Source organism: Aethalodelphis obliquidens, unplaced genomic scaffold (assembly GCF_003676395.1).
Source record: "Aethalodelphis obliquidens isolate GAN/ISIS:26980383/991018 unplaced genomic scaffold, ASM367639v1 scaffold22, whole genome shotgun sequence".
Lineage (NCBI taxonomy): Eukaryota > Metazoa > Chordata > Mammalia > Artiodactyla > Delphinidae > Aethalodelphis > Aethalodelphis obliquidens.
The window spans coordinates 2,146,102-2,168,116 of record NW_020837966.1 but is presented as its reverse complement, the minus strand read 5'-3'; the positions used below and the strand labels follow the sequence as shown (position 1 = coordinate 2,168,116).

At 39.0% G+C, this 22,015-nt stretch overlaps 1 protein-coding gene across 4 annotated transcripts in view; it reads left to right on the top strand.

The window, feature by feature from the left end:
- The window catches only part of SFMBT1 (Scm like with four mbt domains 1), a 165,160-nt gene that overhangs the window by 51,561 nt on the left and 91,584 nt on the right, over window positions 1–22,015 (top strand). For all 4 annotated transcript variants that reach the window (XM_027121075.1, XM_027121074.1, XM_027121073.1 and 1 more), the window contains exon 2: window positions 19,054–19,208. In XM_027121075.1, coding sequence (XP_026976876.1) covers window positions 19,181–19,208 — 28 coding nt within the window. In that variant the 5' untranslated portion in view covers window positions 19,054–19,180. The remainder of the gene's footprint in view (window positions 1–19,053; window positions 19,209–22,015) is intronic.

The window sequence follows — 22,015 nt, the reverse complement described above, 5'->3', positions numbered from 1 at the left end:
GATTGTGTTGCTGTCGATTTCCCCTTTTATGGCTGTTAGTATTTGCCTTATGTATTGAGGTGCTCCTGTGTTGGGTGCATAAATATTTACAATTATTATATCTTCTTCTTGGATTGATCCCTTGATCATTATGTAGTGTCCTTCTTTGTCTCTTGTAATAGTCTCTGTTTTAAAGTCTATTTTGTCTGATATGAGAATTGCTATTCCAGCTTTCTTTTGATTTCCATTTGCATGGAATATCTTTTTCCATCCCCTCACTTTCAGTCTGTATGTGTCCCTAGGTCTGAAATGGGTCTCTTGTAGACAGCATATATATGGGCCTTGTTTTTGTATCCACTCAGCCAGTCTGTATCTTTTGGTGGGAGCATTTAGTCCATTTACATTTAAGGTAGTTATTGGTATGTATGTTCCTATTACCATTTTCTTAATTGTTTTGGGTTTATCATTGTAGGTCTTTTTCTTCTCTTGTGTTTCCTGCCTAGAGAAGTTCCTTTAGCATTTGTTGTAAAGCTGGTTTGGTGGTGCTGAATTTTCTTAGCTTTTGCTTGCCTATAAAGCTTTTAATTTCTCCATCAAATCTGAATGAGATCCTTGCTGGGTAGAGTAATCTTGGTTGTAGGTTTTTCTCCTTCATCACTTTAAATATGTCCTGCCACTCCCTTCTGGCTTGCAGAGTTTCTGCTGAAAGATCAGCTGTTAACCTTATGGGGATTCCCTTGTGTGTTACTTGTTGTTTTTCCCTTGCTGCTTTTAATATTTTCTCTTTATATTTAATGTTTGATAGTTTGATTAATATGTGTGTTGGCATGTTTCTCCTTGGATTTGTCCTGTTTTGGACTCTCTGTGCTTCCTGGAGTTGATTAACTATTTCCTTTCCCATATTAGGGAAATTTTCAACTATAATCTCTTCAAATATTTTCTCAGTCCCTTTCTTTTTCTCTTCTACTTCTGGGACCCCTATAATTCGAATGTTGGTGTGTTTAATGTTGTCCCAGAGTTCTCTGAGCTTGTCCTCAATTCTTTTCATTCTTTTTTCCTTATTCTGCTCTGCAGTAGTTATTTCCACTATTTTATCTTCCAGGTCACTTATCCATTCTTCTTTCTCAGTTATTCTGCTATTGACCCCTTCTAGAGAATTTTTAATTTCATTTACTGTGTTGTTCATCTCTTTTTTTGTTTGTTTGTTTTTGTTTTAAATTTATTTTATTAATTAATTTATTTTTGGCTGCGTTGGGTCTTTGTTGCCACACGTGGGTTTTCTCTGGTTGCAGCAAGCAGGGGCTACTCTTTTTTTCTTTTTTTCCTTGGTTGCATTGGGTCTTCATTGCTGTGTGCAGGCTTTCTCTAGTTGCGGCGAGCGGGGGCTACTCTTTATTGTGGTGTGCGGGCTTCTCGTTGTGGTGGCTTATCTTGTTGCGGAGCACAGGCTCTAGGTGTGCGGGCTTCTGTAGTTGTGGCATGTGGGCTTCAGTAGTTGTGGCTCACTGGTTCTAGAGCACAGGCTCAGTAGTGGTGGCACATGGGCTTAGTTGTTCCACGGCATGTGGGATCTTCCCAGGCCACGGATCGAACATGTATCCCCTGCATTGGCAGGTGGATTCTTAACCACTGTGCCACCAGGGAAACCCCATTTCTGTTTGTTCTTCTAGGTCCTTGTTAAACATTTCTGGTATTTTCTCCATTCTATTTCCAAGATTTTGGATCATCTTTACTATCATCATTCTGAATTCTTTTTCAGGTAGCCTGCCTATTTCCTCTTCATTGGTTAGGTCTGGTGGGTTTTTGCCTTGCTCCTTCATCTGCTGTGTGCTTCTCTATCTTCTCATTTTGCTTAACTTACTGTGTTTGGGGGTCTCCTTTTCACAGGCTGCAGGTTCGTAGTTTCTGTTGTTTTTGGTGTCTGTCCCCAGTGGCTAAGGTTGGTTCAGTGGGTTGTGTAGGCTTCCTGGTGGAGGGGACTAGTGCCTGTGTTCTGGCGGATGAGGCTGGATCTTGTCTTTCTGGTGGGCAGGTCCATGTCTGGTGGTGTGTTTTGGGGTTTCTGTGACCTTATTATGATTTTAGGCTGCCTCTCTGCTAATGGATGGGGTTGTGTTCCTGTTGTTTGGCATAGGGTGTCCTGCACTGTAGCTTGCTGGTTGTTGAGTGGAGCTGGGTCTTGGCATTGAGATGGGGATCTCTGGGAGATTTTCGCCATTTGATATTACGTGGAGCTGGGAGGTCTCTTCTCCCACCTCAGTGGCACAGCCCTGATGCCTGTCTGGAGCACCAAGAGCCTGTCCTCCACACGGTCAGAATAAAAGGGAGAAAAAAAAGAAAGAAAGAAAGAAGAAGATAAAATAAAATATTAAAGTTATTAAAATAAAAAATATTAAGAAAAAAAATTTTTTAATAAAGAAAAAAAACGGACAGACAGAACCCTAGGACAATTGGTAAAAGCAAAACTATACAGATAAAATCACACACAGAAGCATACACATACATACTCACAAAAAGAGAAAAAGGGAAAAAATATATATATATATATCGTTGCTCCCAAAGTCCACCTCCTCAATTTGGGATGATTCGTTGTCTATTCAGGTATTCCACAGATACAGGATACATCAAGTTGATTGTGGAGATTTAATCTGCTGCTCCTGAGGCTGCTGGGAAAAATTTCCCTTTCTCTTCTTTGTTCTCACAGCTCCCGGGGTTCAGCTTTGGATTTGGACCCACCTCTGCGTGTAGGTCGGCTGAGGGCGTATGTTCTTCGCTCACATAGGACGGGGTTAAAGGAACAGCTGGTTCAGGGGTTCTGGCTCACTCAGGCCGGGGGGAGGGAGGGTTACGGATGTGGGAAGAGCCTCCGGCGGCAGAGGCTGGCGTGACGTTGCACCAGCCTGAGGCGCACCGTGCGTTCTCCAGGGGAGGTTGTCCCTGGATCATGGGACCCTGGCAGTGGCAGGCAGCACAGGCTCCCAGGAGGGGAGGTGTGGATAGTGACCTGTGCTCGCACACAGGCTTCTTGGTGGCTGGCTGCAGAAGCAGCCTTAGCGTCCCATGCCCGTCTGTGGGGTCCGCGCTGATAGCCTTGGCTCGCGCCCATCTCTGGAGCTCCTTTAAGCGGTGCTTTCTTTCTTTTTTTTTTTTTTTTGCGGTACGCTGGCCTCTCACTGTTGCGGCCTCTCCCGCTGCGGCGCGCAGGCTCAGCGGCCATGGCTCACGGGCCCAGCTGCTCCAAGGCATGTGGGATCTTCCCGGACCGGGGCACGGACTCGTGTCCCCTGCATCGGCAGGCGGACTCTCAACCACTGCGCCACCTGGGAAGCCCTAAGCGGTGCCTTTAATCCCCTCTCCTCGCGCTCCAGGAAACAAAGAGTCAAGAAAAAGTCTCTTGTCTCTTTGGCAGCTCCAGACTTTTTCCTGGACTCCCTCCCAGCTAGCTAATGGCGCACTAGCCCCCTTCAGGCTGTGTTCACGCAGCCAACCCCAGTCCTCTCCATGGGATCCGACCGAAGCCTGAACCTCACCTCCCAGCCCCAGTCTGTCCCGGCGGGTGAGCAGACAAGCCTCTCGGGCTGTTGAGTGCTGGTCGGCACCGATCCTCTGTGCGGGAATCTCCGCTTTGCCCTCCGCACCCCGTTGCTGCGCTCTCCTCTGCAGCCCCGAAGCTTCCCCCCTTCCGCCACCAGGAGTCTCCACCCGGGAAGGGGCTTCCTAGTATGTGGAAATCTTTCCTCCTTCACAGCTCCCTCCCACTGGTGCAGGTCCCGTCCCTATTCTTTTGTCTCTGTTTTTTCTTTTGCCATACCCAGGTACATGGGGGAATTTCTTGCCTTTGGGGTGGTCTGAGGTCTTCTCCCAGCGTTCAATAGGTGTTCTATAGGAGTTGTTCCACATGTAGATGTAATGTATTTTTTGATGTATTTATGGGGAGGAAGGTGATCTCCGCGTCTTACTCTTCCGCCATCTTGAAGCTCCTCCTCTCCCAGTAGTTTTTGTTTGTTTTTTGTTTTGGGGGGGGCCAGAAATCAGATTTTGAATTTTGATTTAAATCTTCATTGACTGCTTCTCTGTATTTAGTGTACTCTTTAAACATATTCCTTAGAGTTATAGCGAAATTAATACTGAAGGAACACTTTCTCTTTCAGTTTACGCACACATACTATTTGTGAGAAATTGTAAATTCTCCAGTTTGCTTATAATAAGTATAAATGCCTACCAATACTTACTACACTGAATATTCTCTGGTATTTAAATATATATATATATATATATATATATATATTTTAGTTGTATAACAAAAACTGGTCAAAAGGGGGCTTCCCTGGTGGTGCAGTGGTTGAGAGTCCGCCTGCCGATGCAGGGGACACGGGTTCATGCCGTGGAGCGGCTGGGCCCGTGAGCCATGGCCGCTGAGCCTGCGCGTCCGGAGCCTGTGCTCCGCAACGGGAGAGACCACAACAGTGAGAGGCCCGCGTACCGCAAAACTGGTCTAAAGGTACAATATATAAAAATTATCTGAATATTAGTTTCAGTTAAACTTTTACTATTTTACAGCTTAAAAATAATTTATTCTTTAAAAAAAAATCCAAACCAATTTATTCTACCAAAGTTTTAGTTCAGTAATTAATCATTTGAATTTGCAGTTCGTTAATTCAACAAGTATTATTTGAGTACCAACTGTGTCTTAGGAGCCAGGATTTTAATTTCTCATTTGTTCATGACTCTACCCTGGTGCCCAGCACAAAGCCTGGCATGTACTAGGCATTTAGTAAATATTAGTTGAATGAAACAATGCATGGTCTTGTGGAGTTTACTTTCTAGTGTATGTCCATATCTAGCATTGCAGAGGCCCTAAAAGAAGTAGAATACATAGTCTGTATACATTGTAATGGGATGTGTTTGCTAACCCTAGCTGTGCCAGTTACCACTGCAAGGTGAACACTGGGTGATATTAAAGATTCTACACATTTTGAAACTATCTTGCCTTTCTTATTAGGAATGAAAGTATACTTCCCAGAAGCTCCCCAGTAAGTTTTCTCTTATTTTTGAGCCAGGACTGGGTCACATAGCCATAAGGAAGACTCAGAACACAATTATCTGACAGAGGGGAATGAGACTGCCTGAGCATGATCCATTATGTGGAACATGGGACTTTGCCATCATGATCAAATGTGGACTTTGCCGTCATGATCAAATGTGGAGTTTGGTGGCAATGAGGAAGAGATGGAGGGAAAGACATATTAGGCTGTGCTAGTAGTGACCATTACAGAGTTGGAGAGAGTTGAACTGGACTGGGCTTAACTTTGTACAGTGCTATGAAAAAAGTAGTTTCTAGGTGTATAAAGGAGTATGGTGGGAATTTAAACGTACTTGAGAAAAAAATCTTAACACTTCAAGCAAAAGTCTCATAAATCCTCTTCTTTGGAGATTAGTTTATCATTCACTTAAAGAATAAGAAAATTATATTTCTTTTTTCAAGTGTTCATTAATTCAGAGTTTTTAGGCTTTTATTCTTTCATATGAATTAACCTAGTTAAGGACCTAGTAGAATAACATTTTGGGAGAAATTCATTGATGGCAACACCTATCTAGGTACCATTCAGACTCCTGGTTACTTACCCTTGTAGTAGAACAGTGTAGAACCTTGAAGTTAAATAAATGAATAAACAGAAGAACTAGAGTGTAAATCATTTAGGGCCATCACTTTGTGGTACAGGAGATAGACACTTCACAGTCATCCTGAGCTACAGGAAAACTAGAGGAGTTTAGGCTCAGGAATCAGGCTAGGGTTCAAATGCTGCCTCTGGTGTTTCCTAGCTGTATAAACCGACAGGTTATTTAACTTCTCGGAACCTCAGTCTCCTTATCTGTAAAATGGGGTTATCATGTATGTGATAAGTAAATGGTTGGTTAGGATTAAATAAGATATAATTTTAAAATAGTTAACACTTATATTATGCTTACCATGTACTGTTGGGCAGTGTTTTATTTACCGTATAACACACAAAAAAAGTGCCAGGCACATACATAGCAGATACTCAAATATTACTTCTTCCTTTTTTCTTTTTTAAGATAAATGGCTAACAAGCATTTGTTGCATTGGAATGAAGTTTCTCATCTGTCATTTGACATGAGAAGGCTGAGAAACAGCAACCATGGAATTAGAGAATAGTTTCCTGGCTTTTTGTAACCAGACATGGTCTCTTCCTGTAATCCTTTTATAAAAGTATTAAAAGTGGTACATTTTGACAGCGTTTGTGTTGGTGAATCAAATACCTCTTTATTTAATCAGATTAAAGACATATTGACTCTTTTAACATGTGCTCGTGCTACTGGCTCCTGTAAATAAAGCCTGTAATCAATGAGAAATGTGATAATATTTGAGCTCTAGAAGATCTGCTATTTCTGCAGCTTACAAGATAATGTGAGGATAAAGAAATGCTTTTTAAATGCTTATGTCATATTTTGGTACAGTGAAAGATAATTTCAAAACCATGATTTAGTAGTCTTCGTATCTGGCATAGTGTAGGTGCTTAGTACCCTGGTACTAATTAACAATTGCTGAGGAAACAGGACTGCAGAATGGCCATACTTAAAACTGTGAACCAGGAATTTATAAATTGGTTGGCATAAAATTTCCAACCTCATTATAGTATGATTCAGTTTTCAAAATTGTCTGAAATTTTTGTTAGATGTGTATTAAAGAAGGCTTAGAAAAATGGACATTTAAGTGCTTTTAATGGAAAATTTGTGGGTATTGAATTTGGGGTTTTAAAATAAGACAATAAGACAGCATAAATTACTAAACTGGTATGAGGAAGTGCCTTCATGGATGATTAGTAAACCTAGAAAAAAAAGGTGAAGTGTAAGAGAGGGATTGAAGATGACAAGAAGGTTCCCAAGGTGTAAGATAAGGATTGAACCCATCTAGCTGTTGTAAAGAGTTGTTATTTTGCTCAGATGAAGTATAGCAGATAAAGAAAATAGCTTATAAATTGGAAACACTTTACATAGTAATAATTCTGTTGATTGAAAAAGAATTTCCCTGAACACTCAAAGAGCAAACCCTTAATAATGAAGAAGGCAATCGTATTGCCCTGTTTTGCATTGAAGCCCTCAGTTTGTTTTCCTCAAACCACTCCTCCTTTAGACTTTGCTTTTCCCCAAGTGGCAACTACATCCTTTCTATTGCATAGACAAAAAACTTAAAGAGTCAGCCCAGGTAACGCTCTTTTCTCACACCCCACATCCAGTTTCTCATTTACTATTCTCAGTGTTTTTACTGCTTCTAACCTGGAGTTAGCCACCAACACCTCTCACCTGGATTATTCCAGCGTCTTTTAAATTGGTCTTCCTGCTTCTACTCTTGTCCATTTACAGTCTTTTCTCAACATAGCTGCAGGATAACCTTTATAAAAAATAGGTCAAACTGTGTCTCTCTTCTGCTCCAAATCTTCCAGTGGCTTCCCCAAAACTAAAATCTTCACAGCAGCCTACAGGTGTACATGTAATCTGGCTCCCTGGTACCTTTCTAAACTCACCTCCTAGATCCCAGCCTTGATCATTCTGCTGCAACAGCAGTGACCTCAGATATCCTGCACAAGCTCTCACTTGAGGGTCTTTGAACTTCTCCTTTTCCTGCCTGGAATGTTCTTCCCTCAGGTGTGGGCTCATGTCACCTCATCACTAAGACCTTAATCACCTTTTTGAAAGTAGTACTTCCGTCCTCCTTCCTTGCTTCATTTTCCTCCTAACATTTATTTTTGTTCAATATGCTATATACACTTTGTTTTTCTGTCTCCGCGCGCTGGATTGTGAGATCCGTGAGGGCAAGGTTTCCACCCCTCTATTTGTTTACCTAAAACAATATGTGGCAGATAGTATGTACTCAGTAAATATTTATTGATTAATTGAGAAAGCAATTCCATGGCAGTTTGTTGTATCACTACTGTTGATCCATAGAGGCTTCTTTAAATAAAATAACTAATATTAGCTGTTGATATGAATTCTAGAATATGGCAATGCTAATTCTAAACACTCATATTTACTAATGTCGGGAAGTACTGCATTAGAGTTCTCGGCTTCCCTTAGAGCAGATGGGTCACATGACTAAGTTTTAACTAGCAGACCGTGGGTAGAAGGGAGGTGCCGCTTGCAGGCCTGGCCCAGGAGAACCTCCCGTGAGTGATCCCCCTATACTCGAAGATTTGAGAACCCTTTGTTGAAGATGGAGGAGGTGTGAGGTAGAAGGCACTTGACTCCATGAATTACCACGTGGAGGGGAGTTGCCCCACTCATTAGGAACATCTGTTTGGACTTTATGTGTGTGAGAAATAAATATCTGTTGGATTAAACAACAGAAATTTGGAATTTATCTTTTAAAGCATTGACTTAACTAATACACAACAGTGACAGCTAAATTATCTTTCCTTGTTCTGTTGCATATCCTAATGGTGACCCAGACTCCTTGTCTGTTTTTGTTATTGGCTTCTGTATTTGAAAATGGGAATGTTATTTTAAAAGCACAGTTGTGTCCTTAATATTTTTTTTTACAGCTTTTATTTTTTTACCTTTTTTTTTTTACAGCTTTATCAAGATATCCTTACATACCATAAAGTTCACTTATTTAAAGTGTACAGTTCAGTGGTTTTTATTCAGAGTGGTACAGCTATCACAACCACCTAATTTTACAATGTTTCAACACCCCTGCAAGAAACCCTGTACATGTTAGTCACTCCCCATTAGCCTCTCCCCCAGCCTGGGCAACCACACTAATCTGCCTTCTGTCTCTGTGGATTTGCTTCTTCAGTACATTTCATATAAATGGAAGCATATAATATGTGGCCTTTTGTGTTTGACCTCTTTCACTTGGCACAGTATTTTCAAGGTTATCTATGTTGTAGCATGTATCAGTACTTTGTTCCTTTTTATGGCCAAATAATATTCCGTTGTGTTAGATATCCCATATTTTATTTTTCTTTTATTTTTTAATTTTTGGCTGTGTTGGGTCTTTGTTGCTGCGCATGGGCTTTCTCCAGTTGGGGTGAGTGGGGGCTACTCTTGGTTGTGGTGTGCGGGCTTCTCAGCATGGTGGCTTCTCTTGTTGCGGAGCACGGGCTCTAGGCGTGCGAGCTTAAGTAGTTGTGGCACGCGGGCTCAGTTGCTCCATGGCATTTGGGATCTTCCTGGACCAGGAATTGAACCCATGTCCCCTGCATTGGCAAGTGGATTCTTAACCATTGTGCCACCAGGGAAGTCCCCCATATTTTATTTATCCATTAATGGGTGGGTGGACATTTGGGTTGTTTCTACCTTTTGACGTTACAAATAATGCTGCTGTGTACATTCATGTACAAGTTTTGGTGTAGACATATGTTTTCAGTCATCTTGGGTATACACCAAGAAGTGAAATTGCTAGGTCACATGGTAAATCTATGTTTAACATTTTCAGGAACTGCCAGGCTGTTTTCTAAGGGGATTGCACCATTGTACATTCCCACCAGCCTTGCCTTTATGTTTTATCACCCCCAGAGGAGCAGGGTCCTGGTAAATATCATAGTTCCCTAAGGACTGTAGGTGGGAGACAGTCACAAAGGAGACTGGGAGTGTGGCAAACAGTGGGAGGTTGGCAGCTGTCTTGCCTCTCCTCTCGCTTGCTTATTTATGTAGCCTGTACTACCCTGGCTTCCTTGCTAAGTCTTAGAACACACCTCACATGTCCTCATTCTAGGGCCTTTGTTCTGGGTTTTCCCTATGGCTGGCAGGCTTTTTCCTTCTGTTTGTCCTTCAAGTCTTTGTCCAAATGTTACCTTTTCAGTGACGCTCCCCCCACTTCCTCGTCCCGGTCCCCCCCCCCCCCCCCCCCCCCCCCCCCCGCAACCTCCGCATTCAACTTTCAGCCTATGCGTCTCCCCTGCCCAGCTCTATCACTTACCATATTTCGAAAAGTACTTTTTCTCCTTCCCACTAAAACATAAGCTTCATGAGGGCAGGGATTTTGGCCAGTATTCTTCACTGATAACATCCCTAATATTTTGATAGGGCTTATTAACACAGAGTAGGTTTCTGGTAAATATTTGTTGAAAGAATGAATAAATAACTTTCCATTTCAGAGTAGGTTTCTGGTAAATATTTGTTGAAAGAATGAATAAATAACTTTCCATGTCAGTAAATGCATTTTTTTCTTAAAATAAAAATTTAAGTCATAGAAGTACACATATGACTACATTCTTAAAATGTAGTCATATGTGTACTTAAAACATTCATAAAATGTTTATTCAAAGCAGATAAAGCACAAATTCCCTTTTACCCTATTCCTGAATCTCACTCTCCTAGAAGTAACCACTGGTAGTGATTTGGATGCATTCTTCCAGATCATTTAAAAAGTATCTGTAGATATATAAAGAAATGTATATACTATAGAAATATGTAGTTTTGTGTATGTTTGAGTATGTTTTATAAGCATGCACACACACACAAACTACTGTCTATACCCAAAACCTTTTCATCACTCCCAGCATAAACTCTGTACCCATTAAACTATCTCATTCTTTTTAACTCTCATCTTAACGAATGTGCCCTAATTTACTGATTGATATTGAGGTTTCCAGTTTTTCCCTAGCCACAGACATTGCTCAAGCATACATTTAGGCTTTTGCACTTTGTACGTGTGGGAGTGTCTTCTCTGTGTATGCCCTGGAAGTAAGAACAATTTAATCTCTTTCTTTGAAATCGTTATGCTGCTTATTTATTTTTTGGATAGTTTTCTGAAATAGATATTAGAAATTGAATTGCTCGGTTGTAGAGAATACAGGTTAAAATTTTTGATGAAATAAAATTTCTTTCTAAAAGGGTCGCATCCATTTGTGCTCTTCAACCGGTGATAGCAGCATTCATATCTCCATATCTTTACCCATATTGGGTGTTATTAATCTTTTATTTTTGCCAATCTGTGAGTGAAAAATAACTTGTTTTAGCTGTTGATGTTAAACATATTTTCATATGCTTTTAAGTCATTTGCATTTCTTCTGTAAAATTCCTGTTTATATCTGACTGTTTTGCCCCTATAAGGTTTGGTCATTTTTCATTGATTTATAGGTGCTTTCTGTAATTATGGCTGTTAATTCTTTGTCTATTATATTGATATATGCTGGCAGTATTTTTTTCTAGTCTATTAACTTGGCTTTGAAAGTTGTTTATGGTGTCTTTTTGCTAATCAGAAGTTTTAAATGTTTATGTAGTCAAATGTATCCATTTTATAGCTTCCTTGCTTAAGGAAGTCTATACTATACCAAGGTTATAACCATATTCTCTTGTGTTTTTCTTTTAATTTGTTTGGAGTCTTAATTTTCATGTTTTGCTCTTTTAATTCACCTGGGATTTATTTATGTTGCAGCATGAAGTAAGGATCTAATTTTTTTCCTCCCAAAATGGATAGCCAATTCTTTATTATTAGTTTGTTCATCCTTTCACAATTGATATGGGATGCCATTGTATCACAAACTGTACTCTCATATAAATGCATCTATTTCTCAATCTCATTCTATTTTATGGGTGTATTTGTCTTTTCTTGCACTAATACTACACTATTTTAATATTTTGATAGAAGGAACTAGCTTCATCATATATCATCTTTTACAAATATGTAGCTAGATTGTACATTTTCTCTTTTAGATGCATTTAAAAATTAGCTCATCAAGGTGAATAAAATACCCTATTGGGATTTTGATTGGGAAGGAAAACATTTCTCTAACACAGTTTTATTGGCCATGTAGTAATACAATGTATGCTTGTACCATATTTTACTTAAAAATTTCTCATTGTTAGTCCAAAATAACCCTTTTAAAATATTGCCTCATAATTTGGCTTTTTAAAAGATTGAGATATAATTGACATATAACATTGTATTAGTCCAAGTTGTACAACACTGTGATTTGATATATATATATATATATATATATATATATATATATATAGCAAAATGATTCGATTGTGTATGTATATATGTGTACACAGCATCTTCTTTATCCATCCATCCATGGACAGTTAGGTTGCTTCCATGTCTTGGCTATTGTAAATAATGCTGCAATGAACATGGGGGTGTAGGTATCTTTTTGAGCTAGTGTTTTCATTTCCTTTCATTTCACATACACAGAAGTGGAACTGCTGGATCATATGGTAGTTCTATTTTTAATTTTTTGAAGAATCTACATAGTGTTTTCACACAGTGCGTACACCAATTTATATTCCCACCAGTGGTGCACAGGGATTTCCTCCACATCCTTGCCAACACTTGTTATTTCTTGTCTTTCTGATAATAGCCATTCTGACAGGTGTGAGATGGTGTCTCACTGTGGTTTTGATTTCCATTTCCCTGATGATGTGACGTTGAGCACCTTTTTAAAAAATTAGGGTATTCTTGAGTTGTGGGTTTTATTTAAAGCTTTTACTGGTTTTGTAAATTAATAAGTACTGATTTGTAAAGCTGAGATAGATGTGCCCTGTGTTGCATTTACATAATCATGAAAAAGTTAAGTTAGGGTCAGATTTAACTTAGATGATTTGAGTGGCTAAGATGTGTCAACTTAACAGACTTATTTTTTATCTCCCTAGTTAAACATGTAGCAGTGGGTTAAAAACAATAACAACAAACAACTTAATGAAACAATAGAAAATTTCTACCCATGATAATCAAGTTACATTGACATTTGACAGATGGAAGCATAAGATTTAATTTAGATAGCCTGTCAAATAAGATGTGCACAAGGTCAGGGAGTGATGATTAACCCTTGTGGAGAGTGAAAGGCCAACTGAAATCAACACCTGTTGGGGAACAAAAAATACAGTGACTCTACCACTAGCATTTACCTTCAAGGGCAGGGTTAACTTTGCAAATCTGCCCAAAATGGAGCATCTGATTTGCTGAATTGTTTGCACTTACCATATTTACAACATACTTGAAATTATTACTGACCTTCCATTTGTTCGGTTGAGGGAGAGGAGTGCAAATTCAAGCATGTTAGTTAGTGGGAATTTTCCTTTTAACTGTCTGGTAAATATTTACTGAATTAAAGCATTTTCTTGCAACCACCATACATACTAGGTCATATCTTTATAGTCACACTGAGTTTCTGTCCTTCTTCCTAAGTGCTTTAAAAATTATATACAACATGTTAAATCATTTGGCTGAGGACTCATGCTACAGAAATCTCTCTTGCATTATTGTAACTTTTCTACATTATAAATACTCTTACTCAGTGTTTAATCTTAGCCTTGAAAATCAAGAGCATTAACGTTCAGCTGAGTAGTATAAGCTGAGAGTGTGGACTGCATGGGTAAACTGAAATAGCATGGGAGGGGAAGCATCATGTAGCTGTTTGTCGTTCAGATGACTTTTAGATCTTTTTAAAAATCTATTAAAGTATAAGTATTCCATGGTGGTTTTATTTTATATTGATATATCACTAAAAATGAAGTAGCGAATTCAGTTCAGTTTTATTCTACCTGGGTTTTGTTTCTGTTTTCTTTGTGTGCCTGTGTGTGTGTGTGTGTGTGTGTGTGTGTGTGTGTGTTTGACATCAAAGCTGGTTTTGTACAATTAGCTTTGCTTTTTTAAATTGTTATTTTTGTTTCTTAGAAGTGTTTCCTATTTTAAAATACTGGCTTTAGTCTCTTTTATTAGAACCTCCTGTAAATATCTAGGCTGCTGTTTAGTTCACTGAAAGATTCTTAAATAAGATGAACAAGGTCCAGATTAGTTAGTTCATGAGAACTTATTTAAATAAATAATTCTGATGTATTCTGGTCACCACAAGAGGAATTATAATACCAAAATCAGTGATAAATAAAGACAGTAAAACAGTTTAACATGAATAGGAAATAAATGAAAAGTGAATTAAATTTTTATATTTTAAGCTCCTTGATATTTTATTGTTTTTTTCCTCACTGCATAAAAAGAGAGCAGACTAGCAATAAAGAGAAAGATCTGACAGATGTTCTACAGCAAAAGGCTTAATCAGTTTATTTCTCATGATACTATTAAGACAATGAACTGATTATTTATTAAAATCTAAGTGATGCTGTAAGATCAAAAAAATGTCACAGCCCTTTTTAACAACTTTGTATGTTGACAGATGGTAAATGGTCTTCTTGCAGTGATGTATAAAAATACTGGGGGCTTCCCTGGTGGCGCAGTGGTTAATAATCCACCTACCAATGCAGGAGAGACAGGTTCGAGCCCTGGTCCGGGAAGATTCCACATACCGCGGAGCAACTAAGCCCATGCGCCACAACTACTGAGCCTGCGCTCTAGAGCCTGTGAGCCACAACTACTGTAGCCCATGTGCCTAGAGCCCGTGCTCCGCAACAAGTGAAGCCATTGCAATGAGAAGCTCGCGCACCGCAACGAAGAGTAGCCCCCACTCACTGCAACTAGAGGAAGCCCGCGCGCAGCAACGAAGATCCAATGCAGCCAAAAATAAAGAAAGAAAGAAAGAAAGAAAGAAAGAAAAATTTAAAAAATACTGAATCACTACACCTGAAACTTATGTAATAATGTGTGTTAATTATAACTTAATTTTTTAAAAGTTACATTCTTAGTTTTAGCTACATAAGACTTGCATTTCCCCCAACTCATGTCTTTTTGGCTTTGAAGATTTATTAATAATAATAATTATTATTATTGCACTATGTGGCTCGCTGCACAAAATATGCTGACGTATTTCAAGAGTTTATGAGTGTAAGCAGTGGATGACATCTTCACAACCTAGTAAACCAACAGATAATTTTGTTACATCAGAGCCATGATGAAGTTTCAAGACTATATGTAGAAATGACCCTAAGTTAGTGCCATAGGAACTTGAATCTGTCAATATTGCATAACAGTTAACATTAACTCAGCATTTACTATGTAGCTCTATGCTACGTGCACTTCATTGTTTATCCTACTTATCCTGTCAGTCCGGTGAGGTAGGTACAGTACTGTTACACTCCATTTTATTAGTGATGTCATTGGCACCAATAAGGTGATTGTTGAAAGTCACATAGCCAAGTAAACAATGGACACAGGATTTTGAAAAGTTAATATAAATAATAATTGTCCTTCACTTGCTTTTTTCATTGAGAATATAGATGACATTCCCATATGCTTTTATGGATCTACTTGAATTCTTCTAATGACTACAAATTATTTCCTAGTGTAGGTGTATCATAATGTCTGTAGCCATCTCATTCACATTTGATGGACATATAGGCTGTTTCTGGTTTCTCACTGTTACAGATAATACAGCAGCAAACATCATTGGCTATGTAGCCTTCCACACATTTGTGTTGTGTGAAAGGTTCTTTTGTTGTTGTTCAAGAGTGCTTTTTTTAAATTTATTTTTTATTGAAGTATAGTTGATTTACAATGTTGTGTTAGTTTCACGTGTAAAGCAAGGTGATTAAGTTATACATACATATATATATATCTATTCTTTTTCAGATTTTTTTCCATTATAGATTATTACAAGATATTGAATATAGTTCCCTGTGCTCTACAGTAGGTCCTTGCTGTTTATCTATTTTATATATAGTGTGTATCTGTTATTCCTAAACTCCTAATTTATCCCTCCCCTGCCATTACCCTTTGGTAACCATAAGTTTGTTTTCTATGTCTGTGAGTCTGTTTCTGTTTTGTAAATAAGTTCATTTGTATCACTTTTTTAGATTCCACATATTGTGTTGTGTGAAAGGTTCTTAACAGTAGAATTATTGCTCAAAGAGTTTGTCTTTTAAATCTTTATATGTTAAATTATTTGTCATTAAATTCCTCTCCAAAAAGGTAGTACCAATATATACTCTCTCCCTTTGTCTGTCTTCTTTGCCAACTCCGGAGATTTTCAGTTTTAAAAATTTTACCAGTTGGAAAGGTGAAAAAAATAGTATTTGATTAAAAAGTCTCATTATTGCACTACTAATGAGATTGAGCATATTTTTGTAAGTATTAACTCTCATTTTTAGTATGGATTAATTATATATTTTACCGATTTTTCTTTTCTTTTTTTCTTGTTGAATTATGGGAGCTTGTATTTGGAAATTAATCCATTATCTTACATGTTGTTAATACTTTCACCCATCTCAACTGTCTTATTTATTTATTTTTATTGAAGTAAAATTGACATATAACATTATATTAGTTTAAGGCATACAGCATAATGATTTGATATCTGTATACATTGTGAAGATTACTGCAATAAATCTAGTTAACATCTGTCACCATACATAGTTAGAAAAAATTTTTTGTGTGTGATGAGAACTTTTAAGACCTCCTCTGTTATCTTTGACTTTTATTTACGGTGTCTTTTGCCATGTAGAAATTTTATACTTTTATGGTTTTTTGTCACTCCTTTATGGTTTCTCTGATTGGGTCCAGAGTAATTTTTTTTTTTTCCCAGAGTGATGTTTTTAAAAACACAGATTTGATCCTTTCTCTGCTTAAGAAAACCCTCGGTTGCTTCCCATTGAGAGGCACTATAATACAGCGTTTGAGGACATATAATGTGGACGTTTTGCTAGGTTTGAGACCTGGTTTTCCTACTTAACTACCTGTGGGACACTGGCAGGTAGTACCTGTTTTGTGCCTGTTTCCTCATGATAGTGATGTCACCTTGTCCAGTTGTTGAGAGTATTAAATGGATTAATATGTTTAAGTGCTTTGGACAGTACCCAGCTTATGGTAAATCCCCAGTTTGTATCAACTGCGGTATTCCTACTCTTCCTGTCCAGTTTCATTGTGTGCCACTTACCCGGTTGGTTCCCATGCTCCAGCCACAGTGGCCTGCTCTCAGTTCCTCCCCACCTTAGAGCCTTTGTATGTGCTGCTCCCTATTCCTGGACTATTCTTTCCTTTCTGCCCTTTTTGCCTAACTGCTGTTTCCCCTTTAGTGTCAGCTTAAATACCTTTCCCCGCCCCAGGGACGCTGTCAGTGACCTCTTAGTTTAGGTTAGGTCTGCCATTATGTTCTATCTTAGCACCTACTGCTGCTTTTCCTTCATAGCACTTTAAATAATTGTTTTAAATTGTTGGCTTAAATTGTCTTACACCAGTTGAAAATAAGCATCGTGAATGCGGGAACCAAGTCTCTCTTGATTGCTTTACCCTTATTTCCTAGAATAGTGGATGGTAATGAGCTAGTGTTTAATAAATATGGGGAGTGAATGAATTGGCAGGTGGAATGGTACAGTTTGAATGTTTTGGGCTTGGGGTAGGAAAGTAAACTGAGAGAAGAAAGCTTATTTAGAGGCTTTAAATCTCACTACCAGGTTTCTATTCAGTTGTTCCTATCTGCGAAAGTGTAAGTTTCAGTGCTTATGTTGTTATATGAAAAGATTTTGGATAACTGGCAGTTACCTCAAATGGGATATCCATAATTTTAACTGTTATTAAGATTTTCTCTATGCTCAATATGAAATTTAGTTTTAAAATCTGAAAATGTTACACTCATTTTACAGATTTTAAAAATGGACATAATAGGGCTTCCCTGGTGGCGCAGTGGTTGAGAATCTGCCTGCCAATGCAGGGGACACGGGTTCTTGCCCCGGTCCGGGAAGATCCCACATGCCGTGGAGCGGCTAGGCCCGTGAGCCGTGGCCACTGAGCCTGCACGTCTGGAGCCTGTGCTCCGCAACGGGAGAGACCACAACAGTGAGAGGCCCGCGTACCGCAAAAAAAAAAAAAAAAAAAAAAGGACATAATATAGTCTGTATAAGATTGCATATTTAGTTACGGGTAGAGCTGGGACTAGAATCTGGGTATCCCTATCACCCAGCTCACACTGTTGTACTTGAGGTAGCTTGTACCTTTTCAAAGAGTATGTTAAAATTTAAACTAATTTTTTCTTAGTGTTTAAAAGATTTTTATGATAATCTTTTACTGGGGATCTAATACAGAATCAGAATCTTTTTGAGAGGTTCAGAGTTGTTTGCTCTTGTAGGTATCACCCAGGCAGCTGTGGCTGTTGAGTTGCTATTCCACCTTTATAGTTTTCTGCATTGTTGCCCTTGAGGTTAGTTCACATCACGCCTTCCTGCAGCAGCTCCTTTTCCCCCTTGCATTTACTCTTTCTAATCTGTTAGGCATATATAAAGGCAGTATCTTAGATTGTTCTACATGTATGTAAAGCAAGAATAAATAGATTCATCCATGCTGCAGCATGGATGGGCCTCAAAAACATGCTGAGTGAAAGAAGTCCACAAAAGACCACATGTTGTATGATTTCATTTGTGTGAAATGTCCAGAAGAGGCAAAATCTCTAGAGACAAAAGCAGATTAGTGGATGCCTGAGGCTAGGGATGGAATGGAGAAGAACTGCAAATGGGGAATGAAGTTTCTTTCCAGGGTGATGGAAATATTCTAAAATTGGATTATAGTGATGGTTATACAACTGTAAATTTACTGAAAATTATTGAATTGTACACTTAAAATGGGAGATTTTGGCATGTGAATCATATCCCAATAAAGCCTTTTTAAAAAAGAATAAATGGTTTCAGAGGTTATTTTGGAGGGATTGAGCTCTCTTTATAAGTGTAATTGTAGACAAATATAGTTGATACTTTTTGGTTCTGCATAATATTCTAGGTAAATGAAATAGAAAACTAGATAAAATAATATGTCGTATCCTGAATCTTATTTACTGGTTAAGACAGGGCATTGAAAGCTAACTTTTCCCCCCAGGATTTCATTAGGAATTAGAATTTTTGTGGATAGTGGTGCTCAGTATTATAATCTAAGTTGAAGGGGTAGTGATTCATATATATGTTGATTTTTTGTGATTTTTAGATATCAAGGTCTTGATAGCTCTTTCTCTCTCTCTCTCTCCACACACACACACACACACACACACACACACACACACACACACACACAGTCTTCAAAATTAGAAAAGGTGTCAAATTTTTTTTCTCTAGTTCCATCTATTCTGCCAGTGTATTTTTGTTTTATCTGCCCTTTCAACCCACCAGAGTATCATGTCTTATGACTGAATAAACACTGGGCTGCAGCCTGTTAATGTGTTCTTTTTGATTTTTCAGCACTTTCATTTGGACCCTTGGATGCCCATTGAACAGATGCTTGAGAACTGCAAGTAATCTTCAGACTGTAGCATAACTATAAGGCCTGTCCTCTGTGTGGGGAGGAGATCACCCATGTGCTGTGGAAATGAACGGGGAGCAGCAGATTGATGCAGGTATTGGTTTTGCTGAGCAAAATCCATTCTTCAGAGTGCAGAATTCCATTACTTACCTGTGTTATGTTGTATGGCTTATCTTTCTACCACTAAATGGGAAGCTCTTTGAAGACGTGAGTTGTCTTTCTTTGTACCTGGCAGAGAACCTGGCACTGAGGGGTGGGGGTGGGCGTGTACTCAGCATGTTTGTTGAAAAAGTAAGTAACTTTTATGAGCAGACTTCGTTAAAAAAAAAACACAAAGTTTCTTTTGAGGTAATTATTAATTCATAGGAGCTTGCAAAAATACTGACAGTTCTCATGTACCATTCACTCAGTTTCTACTGTAAGTTACATCTCATTTAAGTATAGTACAGTATAAAAGCTATGTATAAAATGTATGTAGTTCTGTCATTTTATCACGTGTAGATTCCTGTAAGCACCACCTCAGTCAAGATACAGAACTATTCCATCACCACACAGAGCTCCTTTGTACTGCCCCTTCATAGTTACACCTACTCCTCTTCCCCAATATTCCCTAACCCCAGGTAACCATTAATCGGTTCTTCATCTCTATAATTTTGTCATTTCCAGAATGTTACATAGATAGAACCACACAGTATGTGACTTTTTGAGATGGACTTTTTCACTCAAAATAATGCCCCTGAGATCCATCCAAATTCTTGAATGTATCAGTAGTCTGTTCCCTTTTATTGCTTGCTAGTATTCCGTGGATATACTGCAGTTTGGTTAACCGTTCATCTGTTGTAGTACATTTTGGTTGCTTCTAGTTTTTGGTTTTTATGAATAAAGATGCTATAAACAATCATATACATAAAATTTCATTTTTCTGGGATAAATGCCGAGGAGCACAGCTACTTTCCAGAGTGGCTGTACCATTATGCATTCTTAGCAGCAGTATATGAGATCTGATTTCTTCACATCCTCACAGCCATTTGGTATTGTCACTATTTTTATTTAAGTCATGCTGATAGATGTGTAATGATAGCTCATCCTGGTCTTAATTTTCTTTCCCCTATTGGCTGAATGCAAATGATGTTGAACAGGTGCTTACTTGCTATCCCTGTATCCCCTTCAGTACCATGTCTTTGTATTTTTGGCTCATTTATTAATCATATGGTTTGTTTGCTTTTTAATTAATAATTTTTTTAACTATTGAGGTTTCCTAAAAACATCTTTATTGAAATATTTTTTAAAGATATAATTCACATACTATAAAATTTACACTTTGAGAGTATACAGTTCAGTAGTTTTTAGTATATTCAGAAAGTTGTGTGACCAACACTACTACCTAATTCCAGAACATTTTCATCACTCCTCAGAAGAAACCATTAGCAGTCATTTCTTGCTTAATCTACCCTCTGGCAACCATGTCTACTTTCTGTCTCTACAGATTTACCTATTCCTACTTTCTTTTTATTAATGTTTGCATGGTATATCCTTTTCATCCTTTCACTTTCTTTTTTTTTTTAATTTTATTTATTTTTGTCTGCACTGGGTCTTTGTTGCTGCGCGCGGGCTTTCTCTAGTTGTGGCAAGCAGGGGCTACTCTTTGTTGCGGTGCGTGGGCTTCTCATTGCTGTGACTTCTGTTGTTGAGAAGCACAGGCTCTAGTCACATGGGCTTCAGTAGTTGCAGCTCGCAGCTCGGTAGTTGCGACATGCAGGCCCTAGAGGGCGCAGACTGGCTTTAGTAGTTTCGGTGTGTGGGCTTGGTAGTTGTGGTGCATGGGCTCTAGAGCGCAGGCTCAGTAGTTGTGGCCCACGGGCTTAGTTGCTTCGCGGCATGTGGGGTCTTCCTGGCCCAGGGATCGAACCCGTGTTCCCTGCATTGGCAGGCTGATTCTTAACCACTGCACCACCAGGGAAGTCTCTCATCCTTTCACTTTCAACCTGTGTAAATTGTTATATTTTGAGTAAGTTTCTTGTAACAGCATGTAGTCATTAAAATTTTTTTTCTCAGTCTTGTAATTGGTGTCGATCATTTACACTTAATGTAATTATTGATATGTTAGGGCTCACGTCTGCCTTTTTTTTTTTTTTTTTTTTCCCCGGTACGCGGGCCTCTCATTGCTGTGGCGTCTCCCATTGCGGAGCACAGGCTCCGGACGCGCAAGCTCAGCGGCCATGGCTCACGGGCACAGCCGCCTCGCGGCATGTGGGATCTTCCCGGACCGGGGCACGAACCCGTGTCCCCCGCATCGGCAGGCGGACTCTCAACCGCTGCGCCACCAGGGAAGCCCCGTCTGCCATTTTTGTCCATTTGTTTTCTCTGTTTTTTTAATACATTTATTTATTTATTTATTTACTTTTAGCACGTTGGTGCGCACAGGCTTTCTCTAGTTGCTGCAAGCGGGGGGCTGCTCTTCGTTGCAGTGCACGGGCTTCTCATTGCTGTGGCTTCTGTTGTTGCGGAGCACAGGCTCTAGTCACACGGGCTTCAGTAACTGTGGCTTGCGGGTTCAGTAGTTGTGGCTTGCGAGCTCTAGACCACAGGCTCAGCAGTTGTGGCGCACGGGCTTAGTTGCTCCACGGCATGTGGGATCTTCCCGGACCAGGGCTTGAACTTGCTTCCCTTGCATTAGCAGGCAGATTCTTAACCACTGCGTCACCAGGGAAGCCCTGTTTTCTCTGTTTTTTTGTTCCTATCTTTTCCTGCCTTCCTGTGGGTTACCTGAACATTTTTTTAGAATTTCATTTTGTTTTGTCTATACAGTGTTCTTGAGTGTATCTCTTTACATAGCTTTTTAGTGGTTGCTCTAGGTATTACATTATATGTATTTAACTTACCACGCTCTGCTGGTTTTAT